This window comes from Rhineura floridana, chromosome 12 (assembly GCF_030035675.1).
Source record: "Rhineura floridana isolate rRhiFlo1 chromosome 12, rRhiFlo1.hap2, whole genome shotgun sequence".
Taxonomy (NCBI): Eukaryota; Metazoa; Chordata; class Lepidosauria; order Squamata; family Rhineuridae; genus Rhineura; species Rhineura floridana.
Window position 1 is genome coordinate 13,646,755 of NC_084491.1, and position 19,518 is coordinate 13,666,272.

At 40.9% G+C, this 19,518-nt stretch overlaps 1 protein-coding gene across 4 annotated transcripts in view; it reads right to left on the reverse strand.

Annotated features, from left to right (window-relative positions):
- PEBP4 (phosphatidylethanolamine binding protein 4) overlaps nucleotides 1-19,518 on the reverse strand; it is a 440,324-nt gene that overhangs the window by 241,367 nt on the left and 179,439 nt on the right. For all 4 annotated transcript variants that reach the window (XM_061593054.1, XM_061593056.1, XM_061593052.1 and 1 more), the window contains exon 4: nucleotides 1,864-1,962. In XM_061593054.1, the coding sequence (XP_061449038.1) occupies nucleotides 1,864-1,962 (99 nt within the window). The remainder of the gene's footprint in view (nucleotides 1-1,863; nucleotides 1,963-19,518) is intronic.

Below are 19,518 nucleotides of genomic sequence, written 5' to 3' on the forward strand. Positions count from 1 at the left end.
ATTGTACCACCTAGCATCTGTGTCAATCTCACAGGGTATAATACCATTGGTTGGACTGTTTTTAATTTATTTTCTCTAATATACACAAAGAGATCCCACCTTCCAGATACTATCATACTATCCCATTGACTAGGTGGGATTTCCTCCCTATCTCTTTTCCCCACACTGCCATAAGGCCAATCATCTTTCCCATGATATCTTCTGTTCCTGTAGAGTATATTTTTGAAACTGAGCTGCTTGATTCATTTGCTGTGTCTAAGGCCTGACAAGGTGTGAGATCTCTGGTGTGAGATCCCCCTATTGGAAATAAAATAACTGATCTGACGGAAATTAAGCCACTTTACTTGGCTAATCTATCTCTCAAATGTTATTCTGTGAGTGGATGGCTATTGATACAGATACCCCTGACCCAGTACAGTCTCTCTCCTTCTCAGTCTCTAAACTGTGTCTCTTTTTCCACACTGTGGAAGGATGGATGATTTAACAAGGATATCAGGAGAAACCTACATGGGATTAATTTGAATGTTTATGCTTTCCACGCCATGAATGTGTACCTTGTGAACATTATAACATCTTGCAATTGTGTGGGAGTCCATGTGTGTGCACTTATGTATGTGCATTAAAGAAAAGATGCACTCATACACAAACACAGAGCTCAGAGATTTCACTTTTGCAGACCGGCAGCACGGATCTCCAGGTACCTGAAGAGCTGCAAATCTAGCAAGTCATGCTGTGTAACAAGACATGCCTTAAAAACAAATATAGAGAGAAAATGCAAACAAGTGATTTATGAGAAATAAGGATCAGAAAATAAGAGATGCCAATACATATGCAGAACATATGCCCTTCACTTACAAGATGGCTCATAAAAATGGCTTCTTCCCCACTTTATCTCCTGTTTACATTTCCAATATGAGAAAATGGATTCAAAAACTGCAGATTTTTGCTGCCTGGTCTAGATGAACACCAGGACATCTGTGTAATAACAGCCATAACAGTGAACTGCAAATAATTGATTAAATGGATGCTATTGAGCCTGTGTTTATATGAGTGCTTAACCTGTTGGAATATAGCAGAATTTTCATTACAACTCATTTTTTATGTTGAAATTTATATTTTCAGCCATGGAGAATCTTATTGGACAGGTATGCAAAATACACAAAAATCTAAAAGTGTTTGTTTTCATCCAAATCCTGAACATCAAGCGCTGCTGTGTAAAAGCTCACAATAGAGCTGGTTTTTAGAGCTCGAAGGTACTATGCAGACCCTGGACTAAATCACAGGGTACAGATCAGGGAAGTTTCCAAGCCTTTGTAGCAAGAAAACCATGCCATTCCTGAGCTAGTTCATAAGGAGAAACCAAAGATCTCCGTGACTGGACTGAGCAAAAGCTGGAACAGAATCATTTTACATACCACCATTTCCCCTTCACCCAGTGCAGATGACCTATAATGGCCCCAGCCCCATCTACACTAAGTTGCATAGTGCTGGCCATGATGTCTGTACAGGGCCACCTATATGTCTCTGTCATTAGTACACAGATTCCCCTACACATAAAATAGAATCATAGAATAGTAGAGTTGGAAGGGGCCTCTAAGGCCATCGAGTCCAACCCCCTGCTCAATGCAGGAATCCAAATCAAAGCATTCCCGACAGCTGGCTGTCCAGCTGCCTCTTGAATGCCTCCAGTATACTGAAATTTCGTTTGGGGGTGAGCCCATTAATTAACCTGTGTCACTGAGTAAGACTGAGATAAAAAAACAAAGAGGAAAGGCCCAGATGTATCCAAATTAAGCAGTGTATCCAAAGATACTGATGCATCCTAGTGAAGAATATAATGACATAAATGCACATGGTACTCACTCTTATGTCAACAACAGCCCAATGTCTCCAGAAGCGATATTTTGGATTTGCTCTGCTAGGGGCATCAGGATCCACCATAATGAGAATGTAGTTCTTATTCTGTTTTTTAAAAATATTTTATTTAGTTATAATATTTTTAACCCATTCTTCTTTGTAAAATGCAACTCTAGGAGTAAATTACAATTAAAACATACTCTATATACATAAAGCATCTGCACAAAGCAAAAGCAATTGCATGATAAACCAGTACTAATACATAAATAAACCAATCTGCCACTAAACTCTAGCAAAAGCCTGGATGAATAACTGTTACCAAAAAGTCAACAACATCAGTGCCAGTCATATCTCAGAGGGCAGGGAATTATATAGTCAGCTGTGGTTAAATGATGAGCCAGTAAAGAAGGAAACCTTTGTAGCAAAACAGCTATTCATCCACTGACAAGAGGACCTTCAGGACTCCATTACACTTTTTATGGAAAAATGGTTGCCAACATACAGAATGGCAATGTTAATAGAAGCAATGGTGATGTGATCAGGTAGAAAATAGAATAAATAATTTATATCAATTCTTGTAGAGAACTTCTCACTTAAAAGCCCATATATGATACTCTCAAGAAGAAGAAATCCTTGGCAAACAAAATAAAATATGGTGAAGAAAACTGGAAGTTCAGTGAATAATATGATATATGACACTGGTGTCACCACTGAAAGAATATAGATGCATCATACTGGTTATAAATTACTAGGGATATGTTAGAATTCCACCCAATTTGGATTTGGTACTGAATTTTCAATTAATTTGCTTATTCTCTATTGTTGTGGATTGGATTTTTATGTAGCTATTTTCCACAGCTATTTTCAAAAATGGAGTTTTTTTAAAACAACAACCCACCTCTAAAATATTGATATTAAGAACAATATTTTTATTGATATTTCCTTTCATGTATCAATATTTCATTTCAAAATATTACTATTCCCTTTAAAAATATTATTTTTTCCTTTAAAAATATCATTTTTTTGTGAGGGAAAAAAAGCAAAGTTAAAAGCAGCAGCTAACAGACAAAGAATGAACTCGAATCAATACTGGCCTGTTAGGTTTATTTAGCCTGGAGAAGAGAAGACTGAGGGGAGATATGATAGCACTCTTCAAGTACATGAAAGGTTGTCACACAGAGGAGGGCCAGGATCTCTTCTCGATTGTCCCAGAGTGCAGGACACGGATTAATGGGCTCAAGTTGCAGGAAGCCAGATTTCGACTGAACATCAGGAAAAACTTCCTAACTGTTGAAGAAGCTGAGAGCAATGCCGTCAGGAATCTAGACTCCTAGCAGCAGCACCTGAGGCGGAATGGTCAAAGCTGAGACACCAGACTAAGATACATCCAAACTCAGAGGAAAGCAATGGTAAACCACCTCTGAATACCTCTTACCACGAAATACCTGTGAACAGAGTATCCAAAATGCAGCATGAGCAGAGCTTGGAAACGTTACTTTTTTAAACTACAACTCCCATCAGCCCCAGCCAGCATGGCCACTGGATAGGGCTGATGGGAGTTGTAGTTCAAAAAAAGTAACTTTTCCAAGCTCTGAACACAAGATAGTGCTGGAAGATGAGACCCCCAGATCAGAAGGCACTCACAGAGCTACTGGGGAAGAACAAAGGACACGGACAAGTAGCGCTGTGTCTAATAATGCAGCTGGGTCAAAGCCGAAAGGAAGCCCAGAGGCTGATGTGTGCAGATGCAAAAGGGGAGTCCGGAGTTGTACGACGCACACAATAGGAACATGGAATGTGAGAAGCATGAACCAGGAAAAGTTAGAAATTGTCAAGCAAGAAATGAAACATATTGACATTACAATACTTGGCGTGAGTGAATTAAAATGGACAGGAATGGGACATCTTCAATCAGACAAACTATTTTATGCAGGAAATGAGAAATCAAGAAGAAACAGGGTTGCTTGAATAGTGAGAAGCGATTTGGTAAAAGCAATTAGGAGCTACAAAGCAAGGTCTGAGCGAGTGATATCAATGAGATTAAACGGGAAACCGATTAACATAACCATAATCCAAGTCTACTCTCCAACGTTGAAGAAGAAGAATTGGTGAGATTTTACACAGAAGTACAAGAGGAAATTGATCACACATAGAAACAAGATGTGCTGATAATCATGAGGGACTGGAATGCAAAAGTGGGGAACAGAGAAGAACTAGGAATTGTGGGGAAATGGGGCTTAGGAGATAGAAATGAAGCAGGAGAAAGGCTTATTGAATTCTGTGAAGAAAATAATTTGTTTCTTGCGAATACATTTTTTGAGCAACCAAAAAGACGACTGTAGACATGGACATCACCAGATGATCAATATAGGAATCACACTGATTATATAATTGGCAACAGAAGATGGATGCAAAAACAAGACCAGGAGCAGACTGCGGTACAGATCATGAACTGGTCGTATCGAAAATCAGAGTAAAACTAAAGAAGACCAACAAAGCAATCATAATGCCAAAATACAATTTAAATAACATCCCAGAAGAATATGTAAGATCAAATAAGGAACAGATTTGAGGCTTTAAACTTAGTTGACAGAAGAACTATGGACTGAAGTCAGAGACATGATCAGGGAAGAATGCAAAAAGACAATACCTCTCATTAAAAAGAGAGAAAGTCCTCAATGGATGACTGAAATACTCTTAAAATGGTTAAAGAGAAAAGGAAAGCAAAAGCAAAAGGATACAGAAACACAGTCAGAACCCGAAATGCAACAATACAGTGACTAGTACGTAGGGACAAAGAGAACTATTACAATGGTTATTGTATAGAAATAGAAGAGGACAACAAAAAGGGTAGAACAAGCGCCCTGTTCCAAAAGATTAGAGAAATGAAAGGGAAATTTAAACCAAGAGTAGGGATGTTGAATAATTAACAGGGGAACACACTGACTGACCGAGATGAAATAAAAGGAAGATGGAAGCAATACACTGAAGAACTCTATAAAAGAGATGCCAGGATGATAGATTCATTCACGGATGAAGAACCAGAAATTTTAGAATGTGAGGTGAAAGCTGCTCTTAAAATGCTTGGAAGAAACAAATCACCAGGAATAGATGGCATACCAATAGAGTTGTTACAAGTTACTGAGACTGAATCTGTCCAAATTCTGACTAAACTCTGTCATATGGAAATATGGAAAACTAAACAACGGCCCACAGACTGGAAGCGTTCCATATACATCCCAATTCCAAAGAAAGGGGATCCCAGGGAATGCAGCAATTATTGAACTATTGCCTTAATGTCCCATGCAAGTAAAGTAATGCTCAGGATTCTACAACAAAGGCTCTTACCATATATGGAGCGAGAAATGCCAGACATCCAAGCTGGATTTAGAAAGGGAAGAGGCACCAGAGATCATATCACAAACATACGTTGGATAATGGAACGGAGCAAGCAATTTCAGGAGAAAATCACCCTGTGCTTTATAGATTACAGCAAAGCCTTTGACTGTGTAGATCATGAAAAATTATGGAATGCTTTAAAAGAAATGGGGGTGCCACAGCATCTGACTGTCCTGATGCGCAACCTATACTCTGGACAAGAGGCTACTGTAAGGACAGAATATGGAGAAACCGATTGGTTCCCAATAGAAAAGGGTGTGAGACAGGGGTGTATTTTATCACCCTATTTGTTTAATCTGTATGCAGAACATATCATACGGAAAGCGGGATTGGACCAAGATGAAGGAGGTGTGAAGATTGGAGGGAGAAATATAAATAATTTAAGATATGCAGATGATACCATACTATTAGCAGAAACCAGTAATGATTTGAAAAGAATGCTGATGAAAGTTAAAGAGGAAAGCACAAAAGCAGGACTACAGCTGAACGTAAAAAAGACTAAAGTAATGACCACAGAAGATTTATGTAACTTTAAAGTTGACAATGAGGACATTGAACTTGTCAAGGATTATCAATACCTTGGTACAGTCATTAACCAAAATGGAGACAATAGTTAAGAAATCAGAAGGCAGCTAGGACTGGGGAGGGCAGCTATGAGAGAACTAGAAAAGGATCAATCAATCAATCATCATTTATTACGGTCAATGACCAGCACTATAAAATGTAAAAACAGTAAAACAATAAAACATATCAGTATTATACAGAGGAGGAAACAAGGGCAGCAGCCTGAGATAATATGGCACTAATGGTGTTGAATTAAGGAATCAATGGCCCACCCAAGATTAACTATTATTGTTATTTGCCATCATCACTCTCCTGCAGGTAATAGCCGAAGCACAAAATCTTGCCACCTTGGCTGTCACCTGCTGGTTCCTATCTATATTTAGAGTAAATATTCTAAATAAAATGCGTCAGACTTCCCTGGGATTTTTTGGAGAATTGGATTAATAAGATCGAATCGGGAGTCTTGATAAAACGGACAATACAACAACCCTAACCCTAATCCAAAAGATATAGTCTGTTTAGCTGATTAATTATCCTGAACCTTTGTATATAGCATAAAAGTTTTAACCATGTATTTTATTACTTTCCTTTGCATTTTATCCGAAATATGGGTCTTTGACTGTAAATAAAGAAATTTTGAAATTTGACAATACAACAACACTTGTGCAACAGTTTCCACACTTCCAGTATCACAGGGGCAAAAGTGCTCCTGTACTGGCACCTTGCTAAATCTACCTTCTAAAAGCGCAGAAGGTAAGACATTAAGTCTAGCAAGCGTAAAAGCTTTTCTGTGATTAGGAGTCAACAGACTTCTCATATAATTTGTTGTCATAAACTTTCTCGCGTAATCACCATAGTTAGAATAGAGTGCAGCCAAGCTCAAATGGGTTTGTAAATCAATGTCCATGATTCGCTGGGAGACAGCCTTTTTTGCTTGAACATAGCCTAGTGCCATAATAGTGGGGATTGTTGTTGTTATGTGCCTCCAAGTTGACTACGACTTATGGCGACCCTATGAATCAGTGACCTCCAAGAGCATCTGTCATGAACCACCCTGTTCAGATCTTGTAAGTTCAGGTCTGTGGCTTCCTTTATGGAGTCAATCCATCTCCTGTTTGGCCTTCGTCTTTTTCTACTCCCTGCTGTTTTTCCAAGCATTATTATCTTTTCTAATGTCTTCTCATTATGTGTCCAAAGTATAGAAAACCCCAAATACGACAACTTCATTGACAATTCTCTTTTCCATCTAGATTGAAAAGTATCTACCAGTCAAAATAGCTAAACCCACTGGGAAGAACATTTGTTTTAGCCAGAAGTTTATCTTATATATTAATGCGCGAACCTCAACAGAGATTTGGCCCACCTCCAGCTGCAAAATTATATTAGGGACACATAGCAGAGTACCTAATATTGCTCTTATAAATTTAGTTTGAACAGTCTCAAAAGGAGCAAAATTATCAAAAACGCATAGCTGGGAACCATACAGCATCTGGGCTATGATCTTAGCAACAAAAACCTGTAGGAAGGGGGTATATTGGCCACCTTTGGTGTAATAAAAGGATAGAAGTGCCTTTGTACTTCTCTGGGCATTCGCAATGGCATTTTTTATTTGAACTTTCCACCTAAATATCTATAGAAGGTAACTTGCTCAATTTGATGGTCATTAATCTTCCATCAATGGCTATTCCTCCTCCTATTAAAAATTAGGACCTTAGACTTGTCATAGTTAATTGTCAGTCATTCTTTGCAAGATGAGGCTAAAGGCATCTCAGGCCAATTCTTGACAAGGATAGAAGTACCGCATCATCTGCATAGAGGAGGATTGACACGGGTCTATTTGCCAACTTGGGAGGATGTGACTTTACCTTTGCTAGGGTTTCGATCAATGAATTAATATAAAAGTTAAACAACGAGGGAACTAAAATGCATCCCTGTTTCACTCCATTAAAAGTGGGAATGCGACCTGTTAAGTGACCAACACGATCACATTTAACCCTCAAGCGTGTGTTTTCATAGAGACTACGCATTAATATAAGGAGCCTCCTATCAATGTTGGTGGCTTCAAATTTTTCCCATAGTTTGTCCCTTGAAATCGAATCAAGTGCAGATTTAAAGTCAATAAAAGCTGCGTGAAGCCTCTCCTTCGTTGATAGAGAATACTTTTCCATAAGATGTCAAAGAAGAAGTCCTTGATTAATTGTGGAGCGACCCATCCTAAAACCAGCCTGCTCGTCACCGAGTATATTTTCCTGCTCTAGCCAGCTTAGTAGTTTCTCATGCAAATGAGAAGCATATAGCTTGCTAATTATACTCAGCAAGCTAATCGGTCTGTAATTAGCAGGATCAGACCTTTTTCCATTTTTGTGTATTGGAATAATGATGGCAAGCCCCCAGTCCTCTGGAACACATGCTGTATGATCAATACATGTAAATAATGATGCTAGGATAAGGGCCCAACACTCTAAAATTTAACTTAAGGAGTTCTGATGGAATATTATCACTCCCTGGTGCTTTACCAGCTTTCAGTTTAGAATAAGGCTTCTGACTTCATGGGAGGTGACCGGCAGCCACTCAGGGTAACTACTTATGTCTACTTTAATGACTGGTGACAGCTTGGTCCTGTTGCGTAGATACTGCTAAAATACAATTCCCAGGAAGTCACTGGAATATAGCTGTCCATGTTAATTGTTTGCGAGAAAAGGTCCTCAAATGCAAAGATGCATCACTGAACACCAAAGTCAGGATCATTCAGACCATGGTATTCCTGATTTCTATGTATGGATGTGAAAGTTGGACGGTGAAAAAAGCAGATAAGAGAAAAATCAATTCATTTGAAATGTGGTGTTGGAGGAGAGCTTTGCGCACACCATGGACTGCGAAAAAGACAAATAATTGGTGTTAGAACAAATTAAACCAGAACTGTCACTAGAAGCTTAAATGATGCACTGAGGTTATCCTACTTTGGACACATCAAGAGAAGACATGATTCACTAGAAAAGTCAATAATGCTGGGAAAAACAGAAGGGAGTATAAAAAGAGGAAGGCCAAACAAGAGATGGATTGATTCCATAAAGGAAGCCACAGACCTGAACTTACAAGATCTGGTGGTTCATCATGACAGATGCTCTTGGAGGTCACTGATTCATAGGGTCGCCATAAGTCATAATCGACTTGAAGGCACATAACAACAGCCACCTCCTATTATGTCTCGCACTCCTGAGTAGCTCTCAGAAAACAAATTCCCTTCTCCTAATATTTAGTCTATCACATCCTGAAAGTAAATTACCTCAAGGAGCCAATGAGGAAGAACAGCCATTTGTAAAGAAGACAGTACTTGTAACCGCATCATAACAGAAGTAGCTCAGAGATCTCTGTGGGCTCATGCATACATTTGTATAATCTGTAATGTAATCCCCTGGTGCCTGCATTAATTCAGCCTCATCCATATGATGTTCTCCTCCAATCAGTGCCTGCCCACACTTTCTCCTCCCTTAATTGCTGGTTGTGAAAACTGTGTTTTATGTTATATCAATGTCTTTGGATATGAACATGTCTGTGAGAGCTCTCTGCTAAAAATTCAATACAGTAATAGTATTTATATGGTGCTCTTTTTAGGACTTTCAAAAACATTTCACATACATTATCTAAATAATATTTATAGTAACCCTGTAAGTTAGACCAGTATTATCTCCATCCTGCAAATAGGGGACAGAAACTAATGTGACCTGTCTAAGGGCAAATGCACTGGGGAGAGGGCTCATCCCTTTCGTCCAGCACTGTTTCTCTAACATAAATTACCTCTGCCCAAGGTCTGATTAGGCCCCCTGTAGAAAAAAAGACAGCTATCCTTTTGCTCTTCTGCTCTCCTTTACCTCTCCTGTAAACAAGTCCTCACCCTTCCCCTCCCCACCTGCCTTCCAGGACCCACATTTAACCCCCAGCATTGAGTTTCTTTTTTAAAAAAAAGTCCCAGTGCTCCAGTTAGCTTGGAATTCACACATTTCAAACTGGATGCCACGCTTGTAAAGTGACTTAAGCAAAAATTGCTTTTTAGTTTTATGTGTTAAAATGCCCTTAGATTAGACTATTAAAGTTTCAGAGACATATAATGTCACTACCTAATGAGAGATCAGTCAGATATTATGAAACAACAAAGATAAGCCCACAAAAACTTATGCCATCATAAATTGGCTAGTCTTTAAAATGCAACAACACTCTTCATTGTTTTTGCTGCAAAAGACATTATTCTGTTCTTTTTTACCATATCAGTCAGTGCCTGTGACCAGCAACAAGCTGGGGACTATCTTGCTGTGGAAACAGATTTAGCTATCATGGAGGCTTTGCTGATATGTAAAAGAAGAGCAAGTTAATTATTGTGATCAGGAGAGAGAGGAATTTACAATTTTTGTCCTCTCTAGCCCGTACTTCCTTTTCACACATTCATGCCTAATTTCTATCCTACCAACCATGATGAAATGTATAACACCACACCTTAAATATGAAAATATTTTGAAATGACCATGAGGCTGGAGATTATTGGGGGTGGGGGGAAAAACCTACACTGAAAAGTGTGAAGGAATTTGATTTCTAACTTTAGGTGGGTTCTTGGTTTTGCTTTGGTTGTGAATCTCTCACTTCTGCGTTGGTGCCCAGCTGGTGGGAACAGAACGTGTAGTCATGGGACTGTCATCGTGTGCTGTCCAGGTTAACATGTAGCATTTCTATTACTATTAACAGACTTTCTGCTCCTCACTCCATCTGTTCTTCTAAATAATTGCAGTTGTACAGACCATGTCTTCACTGCAGGCAGGCTCTAGGGAGAGGATAGTGCTTTTATGCACAAAAAAAGTGTTAAAAAATAACAGCAAACACAAGAATAGAGCGCAAGTGAAGTTAACAGCAGGCTTGGATTTCAGTACAGATTGTGTTCTACAAAGACAACATTACACATGGCTTTGGGGTGGTCAGATGAGACTCTTAAACAGGAGGAAGAGAAAGGTTGGTAACCTTGTGATAATGCTGGGGATGCTCCATATTCATATGTGTATCAAATGTGATTTAGATGTGGCAAGATTATATACTCCATGCCTACATGGGATTTTAAAAAATGCTGTAGGGGGAACGGGACAACTAAATTTCAGACCACAGATTAAATTGAAGAAGATTCATTTTGCCTCACCCAGCTACTGGTGGCAGAATACACCACTGACTTACAGCAAAATCAGTGGACAACATGAGACCCAGCCAATCTGAGCCCTGTTTGCCCTGTGCCTATAAAGATAAAAAGGTTCACTGTGGTCAGAGCTGGCTCTACCATTAGGCAGAATGAGGCAGTCACTTTGGGCAACAGATGTTCAGCAGTGTGGCAGGGAGTAGCAGTGGCAGCCCCACAACCATCTCTTGGAGGACAGAGCTGTGTGTGCCATGCAGCCAGCCCTGTGCCCTTAAGCCTGTATTGAAATAAGATTAAACTGCCATTCCGGTCAGTTTTGGTATGTGGAAATTGCAGGGGGGGTACTTTATTATTATTATTTATTTATTACATTTGTATACTGCCCCATAGCCAAAGCTCTCTGGGGGGTTTACAACAATTACAAACATTAAAAACAAATACACAAATATACAAATTTAAAAACACTTAAAAAAAACAATTTAAAAACACATGCTGAAATGCCTGGGAGAAGAGGAAAGTCTTGACCTGGAGCCGAAAAGATAACAATGTTGGCGCCAGGTGCACCTCATCACAAAGATCATTCCATAATTTGGGGGCCACCACTGAGAAAGCCCTCTCCCTTGTTGCCATCCTCTGAGCTTTCCTTGGAGTAGGCACCCGGAGGGGGGCCTGTGATGTTGAGCGTAGTGTATGGGGGGGTTCATGTCGGGAGAGGCGTTTCGTTAGGTATTGTGGTCCCAAGCCATGTAAGGCTTTATAGGTTAAAACCAGCACCTTGAATCGAGCTCGGAAACATACAGGCAGCCAATGCAAGCAGACCAGAAGCGGTTTTATATGTTCGAACCATCTGGTCCCTGTTACCAATCTGGCCGCTGCATTTTGCACAAGCTGCAGTTTCCGAACTGTCTTCAAAGGCAGCCCCATGTAGAGTGCATTGCAGTAATCTAACCTGGAGGTTACCAGAGCATGGGCAACTGAAGCCAGGTTATCCCTGTCCAGATAGGGGTGTAGCTGGGCTACCAACCAAAGTTGGTAGAAGGCACTCCATGCCACCGAGGCTACCTGAGCCTCAAGTGACAGAGATGGTTCTAGGAGAACCCCTAAGCTATGAACCTGCTCCTTCAGGGGGAGTGCAACCCCATCCAGGACAGGTTGGACATCCACCATCCTGTCAGAAGAACCACCCACTAGCAGCATCTCAGTCTTGTCTGGATTGAGCCTCAGTTTATTAGCCTCATCCAGTCCATTTTTGCAGCCAGACACTGGTTCAGCACATTGACAGCCTCACCTGAAGAAGATGAAAAGGAGAAATAGAGCTGCATGTCATCAGCATACTGATGGCACTGGACTCCAAAGCTCCAGATGACCGCATCCAACAGTTTCATGTAGATGTTGAACAGCATGGGGGGCAGAACTGACCCCTGCAGAACCCCATACTGGAAAGTCCAGGGTGCTGAGCAATGCTCCCCAAGCACCACCTTCTGGAGCCGACCCACTAAGTAGGAGTGGAACCACTGCCTCCCACTCCCAACTCAGCCAGTCCCTCCCACTCCCAACTCAGCCAGTCGTCCCAGAAGGATACCATGGTTGATGGTATCAAAAGCTGATGAGAGATCAAGGAGAATCAACAGAGTCACACTCCCCCTGTCTCTCTCCCAACAAAGGTCATCATACAGGACGACCAAGGCTGTTTCCATGCCAAAACCAGGCCTGAAACCCGACTGAAATGGATCCAGATAATCGGTCTCATCCAAGAGTGTCTGGAGCTGGCCTGCCACCATTCGTTCAAGGACCTTGCCCAGGAATGAAACATTTGCCACCGGCCTATAATTATTAAGATTTTCTGGGTCCAGGAAGGGTCTCTTCAGGAGTGGTCTCACTACCGACTTCCGGGAAGGGTGACTTAGCCTGTGCCTGCTTTTGAGACGGGCTCCTGCCTCAAAAGAAGCTTATTCAGATATATCAGTCAGTTTTTTCTTTTTTTTTTGACTGATTAAACTTCTCCCGGGTAGGGAGAAACGAAGAGATTAACCTCAAAGCCTATTTTTGTTGGGACGACCAGATCTCATTAATTTATGGGACGAGGTCCAGCCGACGAAGGTGGGACGGATTTTTAACAGCAAGCTCTATCTGATAAAGCGAACGTTCACCTTATCTTCTAAGAGAGAACGCACTAACAGGCAAGCACCCTTCTTTCTATATTTTTCTTTCACTTGACTTAAATTGTTGCTGTTTAAAAGAGATTTGCCAGATTGATCAGTTTTTGACATCTCACTGGGGAGCCATAACTTCTCTCTGCTACGCACTAATTAATAGCTTATCTCTGTTTTTGTTGCAAAAAGCTGTCCTGGATTTGCATTCTAAAGATATACACAGAAGAGGGATTTCTATTCCAGATTTTTATTTTGAAAAATATTATACTGTTTTGAGACTACTCTCTTTTTGGTCTATTTTATTTTGACGAATCTGTTTCTTGACGATTGCTATTAATTGTTTCGATCCTGGGAACTGCATTTTGTTTACTTAACTATTGGAGAGATAAGGCTGTCTGCTCTGTTTATACTGTGATGTCACCAAGTTTGGAGTATTAACCCAATTGTTGCTGAAATAAGAAGTGGTTTTCCTATATTTTTCTTTTAAAATGGCAATTAAGAAAGTGGCTGAAAATCTGGAAATAACTATGTTTCAGAAAATAATGGATGAGATTGAGATAATGAAAATTGAATTGAGTAAAATGAAGCAGGAGATTAAAGATATAAGGGTCCCTGTGAGAGAGGTGACCCTGGAAGGGGTCCCTGTGAGAGAGGAGACCCCGGAGATTGGAACAGGGGTCCCTGTGAGAGAGGTGACCCTGGAGACTGGAATAGGGGTCCCTGTGAGAGAGGAGATCCCGGAGATTGGAACCAACGTGGAACAGGAACAAGATTTGGAGTCTATGGACTTTAGAAATAAAATCTATTGTTTGGAACTCAATGTTATCTCTGAAGAAATGAATGAAGATTCTAGAGATAAAGTTATCAATGGCATGGATAATCTTCTGGACTGGAATGATGTGATGGAGCCCAATATAGAGAAAATCTATGGAATTAACTGCAGCCATGTGACAATGGAAAAACTTTTAAGAGATGACCCAGTGTATTTTGAAAAAAAGAACAGAGATATGATTTTACAGCAGTATTTCAGCAACCTATTCAGAATGGATGGCAAGAAAATATTTGGGATAGAGGTAATCCCCATCAGACTCTTACTATATGACTATGGCTTTGACAGCAAGATTATTATGGAATACTGATAATGGAAGATTGGATATTGAAATTACTGGACTTAACAAGACTACTGAAGATGGAAGATGGAAAATGGAACTAATAGAGATAATAGAATAATGGCTACTGAAATTATTGAACCTAACAGATTCTGATGTGATGGATTAATTGAAATGTTTATTTTGACTATGGTTATGACAATAAGATTATCATAATTAGTAATGAGATGGATTAATCGATATGCTTATCTGGAAAAAAAAATTGATAGATATATTTCTTAAAGAATTGAAACCTCTCTTTGACTTTTTGTGGAAAGAATAAAGTAATGTTTATGAGATTTGATGATTAAGTAAGATAACTACTGGAGGAAAGTGATTTTATAATATGACTTAAGAGACAGGATTGTTATATATTATAGACTTATAACTGATTTGATCTTTGACAAATGGGAAGTCAATATTTTACTCTTTATTTTTATTTTTGTTTTTTTCTTTTCTTTTTTTCTTTTTGTTCAACTATTTTTGATTTTGCTTTTTGTCTTTGAATGTTTTATGATTTTGTCTTGTATGTTTTATGAAAATCTGAATAAAAATTATTGAAAAAAAAAAAAAAGGAGTGGTCTCACTACCGCCTCTTTCAGGCAGCCAGGGACCACCCTCTCTCACAGAGAGGCATTAATCACTTCCCTGGCCCAGCCGGCTGTTCCATCCCTGCTAGCTTTTATTAGCCAAGAAGGGCAAGGATCCAGCATAGAAGTGGTTGCATGAACCTGTCCAAGCACCTTGTCCTCAAGCTTTACCAACTGAAACTCATCCAAGAAACTGGGACAAGGCTGTGCTCTGGATACCTCGCTTGATTCACCTGCTATAACACTGGAGTCCTGGTGGATGCTAAAGATTTTATCCTGGAAGTGTCTAGCAATTTCATTACAGTGGGCCTCAAATGGATCTACCATGTCCTTGGGGCCAGCGTGTAATAGTCCCTGGACAATTCTGAAGAGGTCCGCTGGGTGACAGATTGATGATTTGACAGTGGCAGCAAAATACTGTTTTTTTGCTGCCCTTACTGCCCCTAAATACAGTTTGCCATAGGCACTTACCAGTGTGTAATTGCATCCACCAGGAGTTCGTCTCCATCTGTACTCAAGCCATCTCCTATATTGTTTCATCGTTCTCAGCTCTGGGGTATACCATGAAGCCGTACGAGCTCTACACAGGACAGGGTGCTCAGGAGCAATCGTGTCAACCACCTGGGTGATTTCTGTATTCCACAGCTCAACCAGGGTTTTGACAGGAACGCCAGCCCTATCAGCCAGAAAATTCCCCAGAGCCCTTTGGAAATTATCCGGATCCATTAGTCTCTGGGGGCAGACCAATGTCATAGGTCCTCCACCCTTGCAGAGGGGAAAAGCCACTGTAAGTCTGAACTTCAGCAAGCAGTGATCTGTCCATGACAGAGGGACTGATGTAAGGCCCTCCACATTCAGATCACCATCTCCATGTCCAGTTGCAAAAACCAAGTCTAGAGTATGCCCTGCTAAATGTGTTGGGCCAATGGCATATTAGGACAGTCCCATGGTTGTCATGGAGACCATGAAATCCCGAGCTGCCCTGGATAAGGTGGCCTCGGCATGGATGTTGACATCCCCCAGAACCAACAGTCTGGGGGACCTCAACAGTACATCTGAGACCACCTCCATCAGCTCAGCTAGGGAGTCTGTTGGGCAGTGGGGTGGGCGGTATACCAACAGAATCCCCAGTCTATCCCACTGACCCAACACAAGGTGCAAATACTCCAGACCAGTAGTCACATGGACAGGGTGCTTGCAGAGGGAGATGGAGCTCCTATAGACCACAGCAACCTCCTCTCCCCGACCTTCAGGTCTACCCTGATGCTGAACCAGGTACCCTGGTGGGCATAGCTGGGAGAAACAGACTCCTCCTTGCTCACCCACCCAGGTCTCAGTTAAACATGCCAGATCGGCTGCCTCATCCACAATTAAATCGTGAATGAAGGATACCTTATTGTGCACTGACCTGGCATTTAGGAGCGGCATCCGGAGGTCTGAGAGCTGGCTGACAGGGTAACCAACAAACCTGCGGGTGTAGGGAGGACCGGAAGAAGGCATAGCTGTTAACTGCCTGGGCCGCATTCCCCTTACCTGGCAAGTCCTCCTCACAATGCCATATCTCCCTCTACCCATCACTACACTGATTGGGGGCCCCTCAAGTCTTCCCACTTGGCTCTGAGTCCTCTCTCCCAGGCACATGACTCAAGACCCACAAAAAGCCAGGCAACCTGCAAAGCAGGAACCGCCTCAGCCCGCCGGCTTATGTATCCCCTCCAGAGAAGGGACAGGTGGAAGGAATCAGCCACAGCTGGCTGAACACCTGGGGCCTGGTCCTGCAAGGTGTGACCCCTGCAGAGCAGGAGCAGAACTTTGTCCTTTTTCTCATGCAACAGTCAGTTCTGATTATGGTGTGAAGTCACTTTCATTTTTATCTGTATATCAACAACCAGGTAGGGTAAAATAAGATCTTATGAAGTCCATCCCAAGAGCAATAAAACCCCATTTGTCTATTGATGCATGATGAGAACTACCAGACCTAATTCTGCAGCAATTTGCATAAGGCACTGGGATTCATTTGGGGTTTGAACTGTTTAGGAATAATTTTAACAGTTGAGGAATAACCTTAGAAGTTCTGACTGAACCACCACATCATAACTGAGAATTGCAGTCAATGTTTACTAATGTACATCTGGTACTATGTCAACAAAAGGATCACCCTTGCCTATTTTGGGATCATGAGGTATGTATATTTATTTCATTTTACCCCACCCTTCCTTCAAGGACGTACAGTTGTTTATTGTTATAACAATGTTATAATGATCCTGTGAAATATGTTAGGGAAATAGATAGTGATTTAACCAGTCACCCAGTGAACTTCCTGACTGAGGATTTCACATCCACTCAAAACCCAAGGCTTGGAATGTTTATTCCAAGTATATTGTATTCATTTAATGACATTAAATTTAACTTATTAAAATTTATAACTGTCCATTATCTCAGAATACCAAGCAGAACCTAACAGGAAAGTGAACAAAAGGATACCAATTTCTGGTCTAACTGTAATTCTTAACCCTGTGCCATTCATTTAATGCCCAAATTGAGCATTGATGCCTGAATCTGCATGTGCTGGGAGTTTAGTTCCAAAAACCCTTGGAACTTAACTCCCAGCACAGCAGGCAGCCCCATGGACCCACAAAAAATGGCCACACATTGGTCTGTCTAGCTATTATGTGGCCATTGTCTAAACTGTCCTTCTGTACAGGTCTAGTGGGAATCATGAATCAAAGCCACAACGGAGGTTCTTGTCTCCCCTTACTCCCAGAACAGAATCAAATGCTGCCCTCATTTTAAATCATTCATCATAGGCAGGCAGGCCAGGTGGGTCCCATATAGCTCTATACAGAATATCTATATATTTACAAAGAACAGCTGCTTTCATGGCTGCTTCTCAAGGGAAAAAAACCCCAACCAATTTGATCATGCTCTGCCCACTTTTTTCTTCTTAGCTTTCTCCTTCCTATCTTCTCCCTTATCTTTATCTTTTTGTTCCGAATCATTACAAAAGGAGTGAGAAAACAATGACATATTCCTTTTTCTAAGGGAAGAAACATCTTCCCAAATGGAATCTGGTCATCCTTTGCTGTGACATAAGCATCCTTCATCTCCTTAACCTCTGGGCCCACCTGAATACCTATAGGTTACCTTAAGGGAGCTGTCCTTGAAAGTTCTGTTGCAAAACCTGTAAGAGGCTAATTCTCAGATAATGGAACCTGCTGTTTTACTGCATCTTCCCCAGGAAGAGTGGCTAACTCTTCCTCACTCTCATCAGGCTGTGAGAATGGCCACAGCTGACTTAATTCCCCAAAATATGGTCCCCCATGTGGAAATTTGACCCCATCCTGGCCAAACCCGTGGCTGAATCAGTGCATTATTCCCACCTCTGGGAACTTCCACCAGAATATTTGCTCCACCTGCACCATCTTAATGAATCAAAATGTGTGTCTTTTAGGTTATTAGTTATAGATAACAATTAGTTATAGGTATGCCTCGACTATTAGTTGCTAGGAATAACTAACAGGAAGAGTACTGTTGCACTCACGACTTGCTTGTGGGCTTCCCATAGACATCTGGTTAACTACCAAAGGGATAGGTAGTCACATGTCTCTTCACCTTTTCAGGCTGCTATTAGTTTCATGAAAATACATGGAGGTGCCGACTTGCAAAGAAAATTGATTTTCTTCCTTTGGGATAGTACAAAAGAGTTAAGACATTCTAGACATTCTGTTGGATGTATCTAGGAACAGAGAAAGGAAGGACAGCATGACTGGTTGACAGCAGCCAAGGATCTCTAAATAGGACAGCATTTTAGTTTCCTGTACCCCTGCCACCCAATGGTAAGCAAACTAATGAGGGTATGTCATTACAGAAGTGCTGTCAAGGCATTTGGGATATCAGCTGAGTACTGGCAGAGGAGGCAGGAGGGAAAACAAACCAAGATTGGGTGAAGCAAACCACAGTTTCCTTGCTTATCTGCGAGACTGAACCTGATTTTTCAACAAACCTTAGTTAAAACAACCATAGCTTAACATTATGTGTGAACATAGCCAGTGTGGGCAGCCTGATTACATGGTCTTAGACAACACTTGCTTTGTGTAAGACAATATGGTATCATTACTAATGATAAATGTGTTAGCTATGATAAATGTGTTATCTACAGCTATGTAGATGTACTTTGTTGTCCAGACAGTGCTGCAGGCAGGGACCTATAGGATGTGCTGCTCCAGGCTTCCAGTATTGTCACCTGCATACTATCAAACAAGCCTTCAGAAGAAACTCCATTGAAAATCCTTCATGTGACTATGAGTTCACTCAACATTCAGCCTACAAAATAGATGAACTTAGATATCACTCTGTGGCCTGTTGTGTAAGGTGGTGACAGATCTTGTCAGGAAGCATGGATCTTGAATCATAGGAGGTAATGGTCTGATCAGGTCTAAAACCCATTCCCCCCTTCTATTCCAGCACATGTCATTCATACAAATTGGAGTACAGTTTGTTTCTTGCAATCTATTGTTTTAATCAGTTGCAATCAGCATAAAATACCAATTTCATAGAAGAAAAATTGGCAATGGGGGTAAAAACACCTGCTGAATTTCTAACTATTCAGCTAAACATAGAGAATGTTTCAATGA